We start from the raw sequence: 19,681 nt of genomic DNA on the forward strand, positions 1-19,681 counted from the left end.
CGTGACACTTAGGGGAGGTGCTCGCTACAGTCTACTCCTCAGTTCAAAGTTGTTTTGTTCAAATTAGCTGATAATTCAATTTTTTCTTAGCAGTTTCCCATTTTCCTGTGTTATTTACATTGCTTAATTCAAATTATTAAATAATTCAAACTATTTAGCACAAATTGGAAAATTAGATGAAAATGTATGTTAGAGGGCTTTTATATAATGTACATATACAATGTACTTGTACATATAATTCTCAATAAAGTGAAATAGTATATTAAAATATATGTTTACATATATGTACACAATAAGGGCTGATTTTCTGAGCAAACATTGCCAAAGAGAGCCTGGGCCTAGGATAGAAAGAAAAGGGATACTGAACAAACTAACCAAACTTAAGGAGGACAAAACCTGTAAGGATAGATTGCACCCGCGGATACTCAAAGAAACTAGGGAGAAATTAGCAGAAGCATTCGTATCCATATATAAAAATTCAATAGAAACAGTAATAGTGCCAGAGAACTAGCAAACAGCAAATGTAATTTCTATCTTGAAAATGAAAGATAGAACTAATCCATAGAATTAAATAGAATGTACAGTACATAAATAGGCCATTCGGCCCAATAGGTCCATGCCAGTGTTTATGCTCCACACGAGCCTCCTCCCTCCCTACTTCATTTAACCCTATCAGCATATCCTTCTGTTCCTTTCTCCCTCATGTGTTTATCTAGTTTCCCCAGCTAGCTTGCTATCCATTCTGCTACTTGTTCCCTGACTCCACATGCTCTGACCTTAGTCATGTGTCTACTATGCTGTACCTTATTGAAGACTTTTTGAAAATCTAAATATATTACATCTGCTACATTACCCTTGTCTACCCTTTCTGTTACTTCTTCAAAGATTTCAATAAGGTTGGTCAAGCAAGCCCTTCCATTTTGGAATCGGTGCTGACTATTATATTTTGTGTTTCTAGATATTTTTCTATTACATATTTGAGTAAGGACTCGATTATCTTTCCTACCACTGACGTTAAGCTAATTGGTCTATAGTTCCCTGGACTGGTTCTATCTCCCTTTTTAAATATGGGAATCATATTAGCTGTCCCCCAGTCCTCTGGCACTACTCACTTTTCTAATTAATTTTTATATATATGCAATAGTGCCTCTGCCATCTCTTCCCTAACTTCTTTTAGTTTGCGTGGATGCAATCCATCTGGACCAGAGGTTTTATCCTCTCTAAGTTTGATTAGTTTATCAATTATCTCCCCCTTTCCACCTTAAATGTCTCTATAGTTTTCTTGGTCTCTTCTTCAAACGTCATGCCCACCATGTTAGTCTCCTTGGTAAATACTGAGGCAAAATAGTTATTTAATATTTTTGCCATTATGCTGTCATTATCTGTGAGTTTATCGTGTGCATCCTTTGTGGCCCTATCACTATCCTGATTTTTCTTTGGTTAATTGTGTGTCTGTAGAATATTTTACTATTTCTTTTTATATTCCTTTCAATTAATTTTGTAGTTTCTCTTTGCCTTCCTAATTGTTTTAACTTCTTTCCTAATCTTTTCGTATTCCGTTTTGTCATCCTCTCCTTTGTTGTCTATGTACTTAGTATATGCCTTTTTCTTTAGTTTCAATTTTGCCCTTAGAGTCATAGAGTCATAGAGTCATAGAGTTATACAGCACGGATAGAGGCCCTTCGGCCCATCGTGTCCACGTCGGCCATCAGCCCTGTCTACTCTAATCCCATATTCCCTTATTTCTTTATTCATCCATGGTATATCATTACTGTCTAGTTTGTTCTTGCTTTTTGGTAGGATATATTTCCCCTGGACTCTATTGATCACCATTTTAAATGTTTCCCGCTGCTGTTCTATTTCTTTGTTTATTAGTAAATTTTTCCATCCCCTGAAAATCAGCTTTTTCCCAAATTATTACTTTGGTGTTTGTCTTACTAATGTCCTTCTCAATCTTTATCTTAAACCGTATTATGTTGTGATCGCTATTGCCTAGATGTTCCCCTACGTTACTTCTGTTATCTGTTCTGCTCATTTCCCATTACTAGATTCAGCAGTGCTTCCTCTCTTGTTTGGCCTTTTACCATACTGGGTAAGAAAGGAGTCCTGCACATATTGTAAAAACTCCATTCGCTGTCCCCTTTACCTACCTCTTCTTGCCAGTTTATTTGGGGTTAGTTAAAATCTTCCATGATTATTATTCTATGTCCTTTACTCATTTCACATATTTGCTTACATATTTCTTCCTTCACCTCCTTTCCACTATTAAGTGGTTTGCAGCATACTCCTATTAGCGTGATCGATCCCTTCTTATCTTTTATTTCAATCCCTTATGGATTCTGTTTCTATCCTTCTGTTAGTTATGTCTACTGTCATTATATTATCTCTAATTAGTACAGCTATTCCACCCCCTTCTTCCTTCCCTATCCTTTCTGATTATGTTATAGCCTGCAATATTTAGTTGCCAGTCCTGTTCTTTATGTAGCCATGTTTCAGTTATTCCTACTGCATCTGGTTCCTCACCATGGATTATTGCCTCCAGTTTCCCCGTTTTATTTTGGATGCTGTGTACATTGCAGTACAGGCAGCGTAATTCATCTTTAATAGTTGCAATAGACCAGTTAGAATCTTTGCTAAAAGATCAAATAACAAAGCATCGACAGGTGGAGAGTATAATAAAAAATAGTCAGCATGGATTTCTGAAAGGAAGGTCATGTTTACCCAAACTTTTTGAATTCTTTGAAGAAATAACAGAAAGAGTAGACAAGGGCAATACAGTGGATTTTCAGATAAGGTGCCACATAAGAAACACATGACAAAGGTCAGGGCATGTGGAGTTAGGGACCAGGTAGCAGAATGGATTGTAGCAAGGTGGCTACAAAACTGAAAACAGGGTCGGAGTTAAGGGAAGTTTCTTGGGCTGGCAGAAAGTGGGAAGTGGTGACCTGCAGGGATCCATGCAGGGACCACTGTTGTTTACCATATACAGAAATGATTTGGACTCAGAAATTAGAGGTATGGTGTTGACGTTTGCAGATGCTAATAAATTGGGGGTGGGGGGTTGCATAGCTAATAATGTGGAGGGCTGTACCAAAATATAGGAAGACATGAACAGGCTTGCAGGATGGATGGATAAATGATAAATGAAATTTAATATAGCGAAGTGTGAGGTGGTTCATTTTGGTAGGAGGAATAAGGAGGCCACTTACTCCTCGGACGGTAAGAACCTAAATGGGATAAAAGAGCAAAGAGATGTTGGAACACAAATACATAAATTGCTAATAATAATAATCAAGTTGACATGGCCATAAAAAGTGCAAACGAAGTACTGGGGTTCCTTTCACTGGAGAATAGAGTACAAAAGCAGGAAGATAATGTTAAATTTATGTAGCACCTTGGTTAGACCACACTTGGAGTACTGTGCGCAGTACTGGTCTCCATATTTAAAAAAGGATATTGAAGCACTGGAGAAAGTGCAGATAAGATTTACAAGAATGTTACAAGAATTAAGAGGATACAACTATCAGGAAAGATTGAGCAGGCTGGGAATCTTTTATCTGTAAAAGAGAAGACATTAAAAAGCAGGACCTCAAAGGTAGTGATCTCAAGATTACTACCAGTGCCACGTGCTAGTGAGTATAGGAACAGGAGAATAGACCAGATGAATGCATGGCTGCAGGGATGGTGTAGGAGGGAGGGATTTAGATTCCTGGGACATTGGGACCGGTTCTGGGGAAGGTGGGACCTGTACAAGCGGGACGGGTTACACCTGAGCAGGACCGGGACCAATGTCCTCGCGGGGGTGTTTGCTAGTGCTGTTGGGGAAGATTTAAACTCAAATGGCAGGGGGATGGGAACCTGAGCAGGGAAACAGAGGAGGGGGAAACAAGGATAGAAACAAAAGACAGAAAGGGGAAGAAGCGATAGCGGCAAGCAGAGAAAACAAGGGCGAGAAACAAATAGGGCCATAGTGCAAAATAATACTAAGATGACTAGCAATCTTAAAAAGACAAGTCTAAAGGCATTGTGTCTTAATGTGCGGAGCATTCGCAATAAGGTAAATGAATTAACAGTGCAGATAGATATTAACGGTTATGATATAGTTGCGATTACGGAGACATGGCTGCAGGGTGACCAAGGATGGGAACTGAGCATCCAGGGGTATTCAATATTTAGGAAGGACAGGCAAAAAGGGAAAGGAGGTGGGGTAGCGTTGCTAGTAAAGGAGGAAATCAATACAATACTGAGGAAGGATATTGGCTAAGAAAATCACTATGTGGAATCTGTATGGGTGGAGCTAAGAAACACCAAGGGGCAGAAAACGTTGGTGGGGGTTGTTTATAGGCCCCCAAACAGTAGTGGAGATGTAGGGGAGGGCATTAAACAGGAAATTAGATACGCATGCAAGAAGAGTACAACTATAATCATGGGAGACTTTAATTTACATATAGATTGGTCATACCAAATTAGCAATAATACTGTGGGGGAGGAATTTCTGGAGTGTGCACATGATGGATTTCTGGACCAATATGTTGAGGAACCAACTACAGAACTGACAATCCTAGACTGGGTATTGTGTAATGAGAAAGGATTAATTAACAATCTTGTTGTGCCGGGTCCCTTAGGGAAGAGCGACCGTAACATGATAGAATTCCTCATTAAGAATGAGGGTGAAGTAGTCGAATCCGAAACTAGGGTCCTGAATCTAAATAAAGGAAATTACTAAAGTATGAGGTGTGAGTTGGCTAGGATAGATTGAGGAACTTTACTAAAAGGGATGACGGTGGATAGGCAATGGCTAATATTTAAAGAACATGTGCAGGAATTATAACAATCTGGTGCAAAAATAAAACAGGAAAGGTGGCTCAACCGTGGCTTACAAAAGAAATTAGGGATAGTATTAGATCCAAAGAGGAGACATATAAAATTGCCAGAAAAAGCGGCAAGCCTGAGGATTGGGAGCAGTTTAGAATTCAGCAAAGGAGAACAAAGAGATTGATTAAGAGGGGAAAAATAGAGTATGCGAGTAAACTAGTAGGGAACATAAAAACTGACTGTAAAAGCGTCTATAAATATGTCAAGAGAAAAAGATTAGTGAAGACAAATGTAGGTCACTTACAGTCAGAAATGGGGGAAATTATAACGGGGAATAAAGAAACGGCAGAACAATTAAACACATACTTTGGTTCTGTCTTCACAAAGGAGGACCCAAATAACCTCCCGGAAATGTTAGGGAAACAGGGGTCTAGTGAGAGGGAGGAACTGAAGGAAATCAGTATTAGTAAAAAAATAGTGCTAGGGAAATTAATGGGGCTAAAGGCTGACAAATCCCCAGGGCCTGATAATCTACATCCCAGAGTACTAAAGGAAGTGGCCCTGGAAATAGTGGATGCATTGGTGCTCATCTTCCAAAATTCTATAGACTCTGGAACAGTTCCTACAGATTGGAGGGTGGCAAATGTAACCCCACTATTTAAAAAAGGAGGGAGAGAAAAAACAGGAAATTACAGACCAGTTAGCCTAACATCAGTAGTGGGGAAAATGCTAGAGTCTATTATAAAGGATGTGATAACAGAACACTTGGAAGGCATTAATGGGATTGGACAAAGTCAGCATGGGTTTATGAAAGGGAAATCATGCTTAACAAATCTATTGGAGTTTTTTGAGGAGGTAACTAGTAGAATAGATAGGGGAGAACCAGTGGATGTGGTGATTTGGATTTTCAGAAGGCTTTTGATAAGGTCCCACACAAGAGGTTAGTGTGCAAAATTAAAGCACATGGGATTGGGGGGAATATACTGGCATGGATTGAGAGTTGGTTGACAGGCAGGAAACAGAGAGTATGAATAAACGGGTCTTATTCCAGGTGGCAGGCAGTGACAAGTGGGGTACCGCAGGGATCAGTGCTTGGGCCCCAGCTATTCACAATATATATCAATGATTTGGATGAGGGAACAGAATGTAACATTTCCAAGTGTGCAGACGACACAAAGCTGAGGTGGAATGTGAGCTGTGAGGAGGATGCAAAGAGGTTCCAATGTGATTTAGACAAGTTGGGCAAGAACATGGCAGATGCAGTATAACGTGGATAAATGTGAGGTTATCCACTTTGGTTGTAAAAACAGAAAGACAGATTATTATCCAAATGGTGATAGATTGGGAAAAGGGGAGGTGCAATGAGACCTGGGTGTCCTTGTACACCAGTCGCTGAAAGTGAGCATTCAGGTGCAGCAAAGAGTTAGGAAGGCGAATGGTATGTTGGCGTTCATTGTAAGAGGATTTGAGTACAGGAACAGGGATGTCTTACTGCAGTTGTACAGGGCCTTGGTGAGACCACATCTGGAATAATGTGTGCAGTTTTGGTCTCCTTATCTGAGGAAGGATGTCCTTGCCATGGAGGGAGTGCAATGAATATTTACCAGACTGATTCCTGGGATGGCAGGGCTGACGAATGAGGAGAGATTGGGTCGGCTAGGCCTATATTCACTAGAGTTTAGAAGAATGAGAGGTGATCTCATCGAAACATATAAAATTCGAACAGGACTAGGCAGACTAGATGCAGAGAGGTTGTTCCCGATGGCTGGGAAGTTCTTAACCAGGGGTCACAGTCTCAGGATATGGGGTATGCCATTTAGAATCGAGATGAGGAGAAATTTCTTCACTCAGAGGGTGGTGAACCTGTGGAATTCTCTACCTCAGAAGGCAGTGGAGGCCAAGTCATTAGATGTATTCAAGAAGGAGATAGATATATTTCTTAATGCTAAAGGAATCAAGGGACATGGGGAAAAAGCAGGAACAGGGTACTGAGTTAGGCGATCAGCCATGATCATTTTGAATGGCGGAGCAGGCCCATAGGGCCGAATGGCCTACTCTTGCTCCTATTTTCTACGTTTCTATGTTTCTAAAAGGAGACCTGATACGGATCTTTAAAATTATGAAGGGGCTCAATAGGGTGGATGTGGAGAAACTGTTTCCATTTGTGGGTGAGTCCAGACAAGGGGGCATTAATGTAACAGGGCCACTAACAGATCAAATAAAGAATTTAGGAGGAATTTTAAAGAGAGTGGTGAGAATGTGAAACTTACTGCCACATAGAGTGGTTGAAGCAGATAGCACTGATGCATTTCAGGGGAGGCAGGATGCATACATGAGGGAGAAGGGAATAGACGGATAAGGGGAAGAGCGGAAAGAGGCAATTAGAGTTGGAGGAGGCTCGAGTGGAGTATAAACACCGGCATAAAACAGTTGAGCCGAATGGCCTGTTTCTGCGCTACAGATTCTATGTAATTCTGTATGCTGTACTTGTCGGGAAATCAAGGCTACGCTGACCACAGTATTCTATTCATGGTAATCAGATCAGAAAATTGTGTATCAGAAATACATATAATTTGTAAATATTTTTATATGATGTGTCATCAATATTATTTGTATGAATGTATATTTTACATAAAGATAAAATAAAAATATCTATAGAATTTTATATTTGTGCATTAGTTTGTGTACTTATGTTGGTGAGTGTCTAACAATGGATGTGTCATGAGGCATAAAGTTGGAGCATAGTATTTATGTGGAAGATTTGTATTCAAAGGAGATTGTGGCATGTTGGAATTTGTTATTTATTATGTGAGCGTGAAATTGAAGGATGACTTGTAGAGGGGGAAGGTTGGAGAGTTTGGGTTAAGTGGTGGGGAGGTTTTAAACATTGGGGAGGTAGGTTCAGAAAAGAATGGGGGCGATGATAAGTGGGAAAGGTGGTGATTGGTAAAGTGCATTGTTTGGGCTGAGTAACAGAGAGTGGTGAAAGGTTAAGGAATGGAGGAGGAGGAAAGTTAGTCATTGCAGAGAGTTTGATGATAAGAGAGTAATGTGCTTCCTACATTACTCTACACTTTAAAAAGTACTTCATTGGTTGTAAAGCGCTTTGGGACATCAGGAGGCCGTGAAAGGTGCTATATAAAATGCAAGTCTTTCTTCTTTCTTTAAGCACGAAAGAGATTGATGGGCTGAGGTACAAATGGGAAGAGAAGGTGTTGATGAAAGAACAGTGAGGGAAAAGGTCTGGAGAAAGGTAAAATGTGTGTGCATGTGTACGTGTGCGCATGTGCTAGGGAGGGCAGTATTGATGTTTAAGTGTGAGTGTCATGGTGTGAGTGAATTTGGAATGAGGTTTCTAGGTGTGGGTGTAGTGTGGAATGTGTTTTTGGAGTATGGGAATTTGGGTGGAGGGAGGTGGCATATGTGAGTAGTAGGAGGAATGTCCTGGGGTCTGGCAGTAGCGTGTGAGGCTGCTCGTGATGGGAGAGAGGCTTACAGAGTGTGGCAGTGATGGAAGGATGATGTTGGGAAGAAGGAGAAGTGGGAATGGGGCTGTGGGATTTAGGAACATTTGAGATGGTTTCACAATGTGGGGTGTAGCAGGAAAGTGGTTTGTGGGAAGTGGTAGTTCTGAGGGTCTGGAGTATGGGAATATTGGAGGGGTGCATGGTATTAGAAGACAATGCAGCAGCCTTGAGAGCTCAGTGTCCTGGTGAGGTGCAACTGCCAGTGCCAGCAGGATTTCCCACATAGCATGGGAATCCCTTATAGGGAATCTTGACCCTATATAGTGAGAGAAACCATTTCATTCTGTCACTGGGAATCAGCTTTAAGTTTCTTAAGTGTTTTAGATTCACCCCTGCAAGTTTCCTTTCAAGCTTCACTAAACTGTGTTGTAAGAGGTATCTAGTGAATGCATGAATATTAATCTAGAATAGACTGCGCATTTAATATAGAGATCCCAGCGTCCTCTCCTTACCTTTTGCAAATCCTGTGACTCAGGTCTGCAGTAGAACATCCCCAGAGTAGTTTGGGCTTTTACACTCGCTTTTGGGTTCCCATCATCTGCAGCAAGAAGCCATAGTCTGTAAAAAGTAAAGCAATGCGCAGTAACCATAATGCTGAATCAAATTTAGGATGCTAAGAACGACTTGCTTACCTCTCAGCTTCTGTATCACTCTGTTGGATGCCAAATCCTTCGAAGGAAGCCCTGCCCAAGTTGTAATATGCTGCAAATTTCAAGTGTTGTGCGCTTGGGTCATCAGAGTTTACGATTCTGTTCATATATTCCACACCTATTGCCTGGCAAAAAATGAACAGTGTAATTATACGTTGCAAGAATACAAGCAGATTCTTGGTTTTGAAACACTAGCTCAATATTCGTGAAATGATTAAGAGCTTTTGTGGCAGACCTTGAGACCTAGGTTCCCTAAGTCAGTTGTGTCCAAACTATAACCCAGAGGCTGCGTGCCACCCCTGTGCCCTGGCAATCCAATCTTTGAAGAACAGGCAACTATCTCCTACTTGCACTTCTACATTTCTGATTTACTGGCTCGCCTGTTTAAATTTTGTAGGCCTAGATGTTTGGAAAGAGCTGTTCTTAGCACTATTGCCTCATTAGTAGATAAATCTTAATGCAGAACACAAAGACCTGTTAATATCAGTGAATTGAGATAAATGGAAATTAATGGCAGCATGGATTAAAACTTTGGAGTCGATTTTAAGCCCGAGCGGATTTTAAGTGGGCAGGGGGAGGCACTCACTGGCCTAAATTTGGGGCCTGGGCCTCCCGGGCCTCATCTACATGCCGCCGGTCAGTTGCCTGCTGAAAAGGGCGGAAAGCAGCAGCTGGCCAGTGGACAGGAAAGGAAGTTAGGGCAGCAGGAGGCCGCTGACTGGCAGTAAGAGAAGGCTTGCCGGTAAGCAGGTTAGTCGCGGGAAGGGGGTTTGTGAGAGGGACCCGCAGGAGTGAAAGTGGGGGGAGTTTGTGAAAAGGGAGACCGTGGATTTTCTTGTAGGGCCCAGTGGAGCACCCCCTAGTCCTCCTTGCCCCACGATGGAAAATTTTAGACTATCCACAGAGGGCCTCTTCTGCCTGCAGGCCAACTGCAGTCCTGCTTCAGCCTGGGAGGGAAAGTCGGCCCGGTTTCCCCACTCAGGCCCCAGTTCAAATGCAATCGGGGCCCTTTTGATGAAATAGGACCCTGATTTGCATAAAATCAAGAAGCCACTGCCTGGAGGACCTCATCTGCCTACAGCACCCTGCAGGTTAAAATGGAAATGGCATGAACGGGTTGATTTTCGAGCGGGTAAGTAGCCTGATCGTTTTTAACTGGAAACCAGGTGGGTAGAGTTAAAATCGACTCCTGTGTATGTATCTGTTGAGGCTCCATGGTACAGACCTTTGAGGTGAACAAAGGCAGAAAAGCCTGTTTGAAGCAACCCTCCATTTTTTATTCCTATTAGGTTATCTGCCTACATTGAGTGAACACAATATGCCTCCAAAGTCACCAGTGCATCTCTTAAGCATCTATCTATACAAGGATATCAAAATTGTTTAGAAAACTATTTCTGCTAGCGGAGAGGTCATTTTCTCCCTTTCATACCCTCCCTCTCCAAAGCACACATAATTTCCCAACTGAGCAAGCAACTTGGTCCCAGACTTCTACCACTGCCACTCTATAACCAACTTCAAGGAAGTGTGTGAGAGAAGTCTGGGTAACTCTTCTGCCCATTTCCTCCCCCTTCCTGTGAGGAAGCACCTGGTGACTGCCCTGTGCCGCTTCTATTGCACAGCTGAGATAGAGAACTCATGCTGTGCAGAATTATGGCCGTAATGCAACATGTTATACTCTGTGCATGCCACCAGAAAATAATATGGGGGTGAATTTCCATGATAAGCACCACCTTTACAGCAATGGAAAAGGATTTGTGCTCGCTGCCCATCTGGAGGTATTTACACAAAGGTTTCCTGGGTCAGCTCATTTACAAATCCATTGGAGTAGTGATTAGCGTAAATCCCTTGTAAAACGAATGTAATCTTCTGGAGTGGATGGAAATTAGAGTGCAGCTTTTAAAAAGACTGAACATTGCAGCAGCAGACTGGGAGATAGGCAGATAAGGAAGGTGCACTGCTTGGCTCACTCATTTGACTCTCAACTACCGTCACTGCAAATATTGTCAATCCTTTTCTCATGCTTTTCAAGAATGTTTACTACAGGAGCAGCTTGCACACGCAGCCACACAAGGCAGCAGGACATAGCACACGGGCACAGAAGAAGATGCCATAATTTTACAGTCTCTGACCTGCAAGCTCTCCTTGGGAAAAGTGGCATCAAGAGACACAGGCTGCTGGTTATCTGTGGCAGAAAGCCTGCTAGAAATGTCATCTAAGTACCTACTCTTCTCCCATCCCCAGAACTGCAGACCAGTGTCGCAAGAAGTTCAATGACCTCAACAGGACAGGCAAGGTAATGCACCAGTTACACCCCCTTTTCTTCCTTGCCAGATTAAGAAATTCTTGAGGCTCTGAGCACCAAAGTAAGTCTAAAGTTTGAAATAGATGTGCTTATGCATGATGGTAACTTTTGCAAGGCGAGGCTCCCGGTGCGGAGCCTCACTTGACAGAACCATGGATCAGAGAAGTGACTGCAGAAGTTAGCATGTCCAATTCACAGCACTCCTGATTTTCTGGTGATAAGTTTTAGTGACTGAAAAATCAGAAATGCCGAGAACTGTGTGCGCTGAACGGGGGCCTGATTCTCCAATCAGCAAAATTTACCCTTTTCTGTTTGTAATTTACTACACAAGGACATGGTATTAAAAAAACACCTTAGACAGTAATGGTGGTTTATTCTACTCACAGGAACCTCCTTAGTGCCTAAGCCATCGTAATACATTACACCCAGCTGGTAGAGAGCCTGGAAGTCTGTGTCTTTAATTTTGTTAAACTCTGCCAAAGCTGTTTCATGGCATCCCTAAAGGCACACAAAAATGAGTCAATACAACAATCTTCAATTTTGCTCTTGAATGTGACAACATGCTGGGTTGTTAATAATCTGGTGTGTGTTGTAGCATTAATAGCTGCTACGCTTGTACAAGGAATGCAGGTTTCTCTGTATACTTATACCTGTGCTCTCAGCCAATTGGTTCCAAGAATCTCACAGCAGCCAACAATTTGAAATTAAAATGCCCTTTTATTGCATTCAGTTTGTTTACTGCTACCAGCCTTCACAAACATCTGTGGGAAGATAATTCTATATTTGGGTCTTAGTCTTCAGAACTAATATATCTATCTACAGATACATTTTTAAATTGTCAGCCCAGGTATTTTCTCGGATAGCTGTTATGTCAATACGAACATAATGGCAAACCATATATAACAAATGCAACCCAATTTCTTTCAGCACTTCAAAAAGTATCAAATTTGCAGAGTATGCTGTTTCTCATTAGGAACACTCCCATAAACAATAGGCTTCTGTGAATAAGACGATTCAGGTTTGGTTTCCTTATGTAAATAAGTTTCATTTTAGATGCATACACAGATGTGAATCCTTAGTTAGTTGTATATGTGGAGCTCTGATTCCACTAAGGAGCAGCATTCAGTAATGTAATAGCAGCACCTGATGCTATCAGAGCAGCTGAAATCTTATTTTGATTAGGTAATATTTTACGTAGCAGATAACCAATGATTTTATGTCAGTCTCATCATTTTCTACATGACGTGGGACTGGTTTGTGAAAACATTGTGTAGAATCTATGTCATACAGAAACATTATTTTTTATTTATAAAATTATAAGTAAAAAATTCCACCTACCACATTAATATTCTTACTTAATTATATTCTACAGTAAAATATCTGCTACAGAATTTTTTTTTGCCTAATGTTTTTGATTGATTTTCTGAGGTACAATAACATCCAGTATATAACAGGAATGAAAAGGTTGATTCATAGTGATAGGGGGTTAAATTGGGTAAGGCAACAAACCGGGTGCAGGTACCGCGATCCGTGATTAACCCGCGCCCAGTGCTTCTGACAGTGTGCCAAAATCTCTTAAAGGTAGCCAGTATCTGTAATTTGCTAAAAATAACAGTCTGCTGTCCGCACGGAGTCTGAACGGGGATCAGACATCGCACATGTAAAACAAAGATGCAGGTCCTATCCCTATGTTTACAAAATGTTGAATTATTTTAAAACAATGAATAAAGGTTGCGCACCATTAAATCCCACATCCTCCAATCTGCATGCCAGACCTCACCAATCTGCCGGTCCGAGTTGGTATCAGGCCTGCGAGAAAGCGTGCACCAAGGTTCTCTCCTGATGCACTAGAGGCCTTGGTTCAAGAGGTGGACAGGAGGGCCATCCTTTATCGGGGGGGGGGGGGGGGGGGGAGCATTGGCAGGAGGCCCTCCAGACATATGGGAGGCAGCAGGGGACATAGTCAATGCCAGGCGTTTAGCACCATGAACATGGATGCAGTGCAGGAAGAAGTTCAATACTTTGACATGCGTGGTCAAGGTGAGTGAGGTCAACTCTCCTTGGCATCTCCTACCAACTGCACCACTAGCCGCATCCACTGCTCCACGCACTACACCCCCCCCCCCCCCCCATCACCTACATACCAACAAACTCTTTCCATCAGATGCTTCCTCTCACCCTTACACATTACCAATGTTGCAAGCCGCTCACCCACAACTCACAGGCCACACACACTGGCAGCTATTCAACCATGACAGGCACATCACCCAGACACACATCCTCTTTCTTGCAGGAGAAGGAGGCGGATAACAGGAGGCAGCAAGTGGCAGTGGCATTTAGCCCCTCGAGCCTGTTCCGCCATTCAATGAGATCATGGTTGATCTGCGACCTAACTCCACACACCCGCCTTAGCCCCATAAACCGTAACACCGTTGGTTCACAGAAATCTATCAATCTCAGATTTAAAATTCACAATTGAGCTAGCATCAACTGCCGTTTGCAGAAGAACGTTTCAAACTTGTCCCACTCTTTGCATGTAGAAGCGTTTTCTAACTTCACTCCTGCACCTCCTGGCTTTAAATGTTAGGCTATGATCCCTCGTTGTCGTATTCAAGTATAGGGCACCTCAAAAAAGTTACAAATGCATCAGCAGCCAGAAGCAATAATCCAGCAACTAACCTGTAAATCCTGCATGATCCCTTTAAATAGTACTGCTGGGTGGGGTGGGGGGGGGGGGGTCCTCCAGGCACTCTAAGACAGGTTTAGATGGTCACGGTTAAAACAGTGCATTGAGTGGAACGTTAAATGCCAAAATGGTGTCTGTCACTTTAAATCAGCATTGCACACTGATCAAATGCATTTTCTCCCTACTTTACGTGATGCCAGCGTTCGTTATTTGCGCATGTGCTAAACCCTTTACCAAGATGGTGTCCGGCACATGTCACGCTAGAAGCGTGCGTGCGTGTGCATCCAAGATGCCATCTTGGATCTCCGGGAGGCCGCGTATCACCGAAACAATGGGCGTTAGATAGCCCAATTTAGCATCCATTGTCTCTTGTTAAAAGCACATTTAACAAGAGCTATACACTGAAAAACTGGTGCAGGGGCATTTTTATGTCATATTCAGTCATAAAGACATCTGAAGAATAACATAACTGTTCCAACTGTCCCAATGCCAACTGCCCCAACCCCTTCTGTAAAACGGGACCACAATCATTCGCCATTTAGCAAGGTATGTATTTCCTATCTTTGCAAAATCACTCTTCCAACTTAACCAACACATACAATAACTTGCATTTATATTGTACCTTTAAAGTGGTAAAACATCCCAAGGCGCTTCACAGGATCATTATCAGACAAAAACTGACACCAAGCCACATAAGGCGATATTAGGATAGGTGACCAAATGCTTGGTCAAACAGGTAGGTTTTAAGGAGCGTCTTAAAGGAGGAGAGAGAGGTAGAGAGGCGGGGATGTTTAGGGAGGGAATTCCAGAGCTAGGGCCTAGGCAGCTGAAGGCACGGCCGCCAATGGTGGAGCGATGAAAATCGGAGCTGCGCAAGAGACCAGAATTGGAGTAGTGCAGAGATCTCGGAGAGTTGTAGGGCTGGAGGAGGTGACAGAGATAGGGAGGGGCGAGGCCAAGGAGGGATTTGAAAACAAGGCAGAGAATTTTAAAATCGAGGCGTTGCTGCACCAGGAGCCAGTGTAAGTCAGGGAGCACAGGGGTGATGGGTCAATTGGATTTGGTGCGAGTTAGGATACGAGCAGCAGAGTTTTGGATGAGCTCAAGTTTATGGAGGGTGCAAGGTGGGGGCCAGCTGGAGATCATTGGAATAGTCAAATCTAGAGGTAAAAAAGGCATGGATGAGGGTTTCAGTTGCAGATGAGCTGAGACAAGGGCAGAGGCAGGCAATGTTACAGAAGTGGAAGTATGCGGTCTTAGCGATGGAGCGGATATGAAGCCAGAAGCTCAAGGTCAAATGGGACCGATGCAAACGGTCTGGTTCAGCCTCAGACAGTGGCCAGGGAAAGGGATGGAGTCTGTGGCTGTCGAATTGAGTTTGTGGTGGGATCCGAAGACACCGCGCAGACAGCAGACTGTTATTTTTAGCAAATTACAGGTACCGGCTACCTTTAAGAGCAGACTGTCAGGGAGACAGCCTGCCTTTAAAAATAACCAATATTTAGTTGGAGGAAATTTCTGCTCATCCAATAATGGATGTCAGACAACCAGCATGACAAATCAGAGGCAGTGGAGAGGTTGAGAGGGGTGGTGGTGAAGTAGAGCTGGGTGTCGTCAGTGTACATGTGAAACCTATCCAACATCTAAACTGTGTCATTTTTTCACATGTCCATCTATGTTTTAGCACCGTCCCCACACCAGGTTAAATATTCCGTTTCCATGAACATTGCTCAGAAGTGCATTTTCCATTGTGAATGAGAAAATGGGTCATAGGAACATAGGAACAGGAGTAGGCCATTCGGCCCCTCAAGCCTGTTCCGACATTCAATTAGATCATGGCTGATCTGTATCTTAACTTCATTTACCCGCCTTGGTACCATAACTATTAATACTCTTGCCTGACAAAAATCTATCAATCTCAGTTTTGAAATTATCAACCGACCAAGCCTCAACAGCTTTTTGGGGGAGAGTTTTCCAGATTTCCCTTTGTGTGAAGAAGTGCTTTCTGTCATCACCCCTGAACGGCCTGGCTTTAATTTTAAGTTTATGCCCCCTTGTTCTGGACTCCCCCACCAGAGGAAATAGTTTCTCTCCATCTATCCTATCAACTCCTTTTCTCATCTTAAAACACTTCAATTAGATCACCCCTTAATCTTTTATAGTCAAGGGAATGCAAGCCTAGTCTATGCAATCTGTCCTCATGATCTAACCCTTTTAGCCCAGGTACCATTCTGGTGAATCTGCGCTGCATCCCCTCCAAGGCCAATATATTCTTCCTGAGGTGTTGTGCCTAGAACTGAACGCAGTACTCTAAATGGGGTGTAAACAGAGCTTTATATAACTACAAAATAATTTCTACCCCTTTGTATTCCAGCCCCCTTGAGATAAAGGCCAACATTCCATTAGCCTTTTAAATTACTTGTGTACTGTCCACTAGCTTTTAGTGATTTCTGTACTTGGATCCCTAATCCTCTGCTCATCCTCAGTTCCTAGCTTCTCACCACTTAGAAAATATTCAGATCTACCTTTCTTAGGTCTAAAGTGGATGACCTCACACTTCCCCACATTGAACTCCATCTGCCACAGTTTTGCCCACTCACTTAATCTATCAATGTCCCTTTGCAACTTTCTGCTCCAATCTACGCTATTTACTAACTTGGTGACATCAGCAAACTTGGATATATAGGTCTCTATTCCTTCATCTAAGTCATTTATAAATTTAGTGAAAAGCTGAGGCCCCAGTACAGATCGCTCGGGACACCACTAGTCACATCCTGCCAATTTGAGTACATACCCATTATCCCTGCTCTTTGTCTTCTATCTCCTAACTAATTCCTTACCCATGTCAATAGGTTGCTTCCAATTCCATGTGCTCTTATTCTTATAACACTCTTATAACACGCATATGTGGAACCTTATAAAATGCCTTCTGGAAATCCATATAAATAACATCCGTAGACACTCCCTTATCTATCACATTAGTTACCCTCCTCAAAAAATTCGACAAGGTTTGTCGGACATGACTTATCCTTTACAAATCCATGCTGGCTCTCTCTGATCAGTTCATATTCATCCAAGTGCTCAATCACTCTGCACTTAATAACAGAATCCAGTAATTTCCCCACAACAGACGTTAGACTAATAAGCCTATAATTTCCTAGTTTATCTCTCCTACCCTTCTTAAAAAATGGAGTGCCATAGGCAATTTTCCAATCCAAGGGGACAATTCCTGAATCAAGAGAGTTTTGGAAGATCATGACTACAGCAAGTACAATTTTCTTACCTACTTCTTTTAATACTCTGGAATGGAAAACATCAGGTCCTGGAGACTTGTCTATCTTTAGTCTCAATATTTTCTCTATTACCATTTTTTTAGTTTTCATAGTTTTTAAAAAATTGTAATATTAAAAGAACTGAGTCCATCCTTCTGTCTCTGAAGCCAATGCTGAAGTCCTGTTTCCTGGGATCTAATTGGTCCATTAGCTGAAGCCATTGCAAAAGTCGTGTTTTTTGGGATCTGACTGTGATAGCCATATAAAGACCAATTTCATCGACTCATTGAGCAGCATGTAACAAGGGTAATGCAATAATCTTGGGGGACTTTAATCTTCATATAGACTGGGCAAACCAAATTGGCAAAAGTAGTTGGGAGGACGAGTTCATGGAATGCATTCGAGACAGTTTTCTACAACAGTTTGTCGAGGAACCAACTAGGGAACCTAAGGTAGGTTGGGAAATTAGATTAAAAGATATGACAGTAGATAAGCAATGGCGAACATTTAAAGAAATATTTCATAATTCTCAACAAGTATACATTCCCTTGAGAAATAAAAACGCCACAGGAAAAATTATGCAACCGATTTTGGAGTATATGATGCAAAATATCAGTTATGGTAATGTAAATAAATAAAATAAAATGACAGATTATTTTAATGATTTTATCTCCTGAAATTATTGACAATCTCAAGGCTTCTTTATTGCTATATATATGAACTACTACCTCACCTCTTCAAAGTAGAGTTGTCCCAGTAGGAAAGTTGCTTGTAAATCTCCATCTTTGATCCGTTTTCTTAAGAAGGCATCAGCCTTTTTCAACTCAGTGAAATATTTGAATTGTGTAGCTGAATTTAAAGCACAAAAATATTCAGTTTCCAAAAGAACCTTTCAAGATTTTGCTTCTAATCTATGCTATAAGTTAAATGTAATGCCATTCTGCTGGTACTGTGCTGGTCATTTCACTTGTGGTGAGTTCCCAAACTCAGTTGTGCATCAGCGGGTAAGTGCTGAGTGGCAAAGGCTGGACGTTTCCCCACAGGGAAGTAGGAGAGAAAAAATATTATTGAATTGATAGGCAAGTCAGTCTGGACTTTTTCTGGTACGTTATAGCTGCCAGATCAAGAGAGTGATGGCAGCACCTTTTAGGAAAGGGCTACAGTTTGAACGCTCAGCTAGGATATGATTTGTGATGCAGGGAGATCTGGGAAAAAGGCAAATGGAGCAAATCTGATCATTTATAAATTAAATCTCGCTTTTTTAAAATATGATTTTCTTTCTCTCCTGAAGGCACTAACTCAAGCTGGGGTATGGTTCCAAGGTTCCACAGGGACCGGCTGCCCTGTTACCTCACCCGAGGGGCTATTCTTCATGGAGTCAAGGCAATTTAACCATGTGGGTCATCACAGCTGAGCCCAATGCTGCCCTCACCTGACTTCCACACATTCATACTTTCCCACAAAGGTCACTAAACAGCAATCAGCAGCAGGAACCTTAGTTGCTTTTTTCCACTGTAGCACAATAAATCCAACTAGAGACCTTTTTAATCTGCATGACTCAATTCCACAACATACAGTGTACTTAAGCAGATGTGCTTCAAGGGGACCATCATGGATCTACATCACTTCAGCAATGTTTAACTATGGAGAAAGACAGCATTCGACCTTGCAGGAGAATGCTTTCCCTAAGATCATATATTGCATATAGTACAACCCACATAAGCTCCACAAATTTCATCCCTCCCTACTACTGGAGGTGCTGTGGCCAGAAGGGCATTTTACTACATATATTCTGGTCATGCCCCCTCATTCAGCTGTTCTAGACAGCAGTCGGGGAGACCACAAGGACCATGGCTGATCTTACAATCTCAAAGGCCCAGCACAATGGTTGCTGGGCGTATCAACTGGAGAAGGAGGGAACCCCACAATGAACACACTGGCACACAGTCACTAATACCTGCAGAAAGATACATTGCCCCCACCTCTGTGATGAAGTGCAGCATGTTGGAAGTAAAACCAAAAACAATTAGTTTTTGAAGTCCATGGGATTAAAGGGACAGTGGCAGTGTTTACAAAATTGGCTAGGGGACAGAAAGAAAAGAGTAGTGGTGAACGGCTGTTTTTCAGACTGGAGGGAAGTGTACAGTGGTGACCCCCAAGGTATTAGGACCTCTGCTTTTTTTGATATATCTTAATGACCTGAACTTGGGTATACAAGGCATAATTTCAAAGTTTGCAGATGATACGATACTCGGAAATGTAGTAAACTGAGGATGATAGTAGCAGACTTCAGGAGGACATAGACAGACTGGTGAAATGAGCAGACACATGGCAGATGGAATTTAATGCAGAGGAGTGTGAAGTGATGCATTTTGGAAGAAAGAATGAGGAGAGGCAATATAATCTAAATGGTGCAATTTTAAAGGGGG

At 42.1% G+C, this 19,681-nt stretch overlaps 1 protein-coding gene across 3 annotated transcripts in view; it reads right to left on the reverse strand.

Moving 5' to 3' along the window:
- lrp2bp (LRP2 binding protein) overlaps nt 1–19,681 on the reverse strand; it is a 37,762-nt gene that overhangs the window by 9,287 nt on the left and 8,794 nt on the right. For all 3 annotated transcript variants that reach the window (XM_067982605.1, XM_067982604.1, XM_067982603.1), the window contains exons 4-7: nt 17,986–18,101; nt 11,679–11,792; nt 8,975–9,117; nt 8,795–8,900 (exon numbers count right to left, since the gene is read on the reverse strand). In XM_067982605.1, coding sequence (XP_067838706.1) covers nt 8,795–8,900; nt 8,975–9,117; nt 11,679–11,792; nt 17,986–18,101 — 479 coding nt within the window. The remainder of the gene's footprint in view (nt 1–8,794; nt 8,901–8,974; nt 9,118–11,678; nt 11,793–17,985; nt 18,102–19,681) is intronic.

This window comes from Heptranchias perlo, chromosome 4 (genome assembly GCF_035084215.1).
Source record: "Heptranchias perlo isolate sHepPer1 chromosome 4, sHepPer1.hap1, whole genome shotgun sequence".
Lineage (NCBI taxonomy): Eukaryota > Metazoa > Chordata > Chondrichthyes > Hexanchiformes > Hexanchidae > Heptranchias > Heptranchias perlo.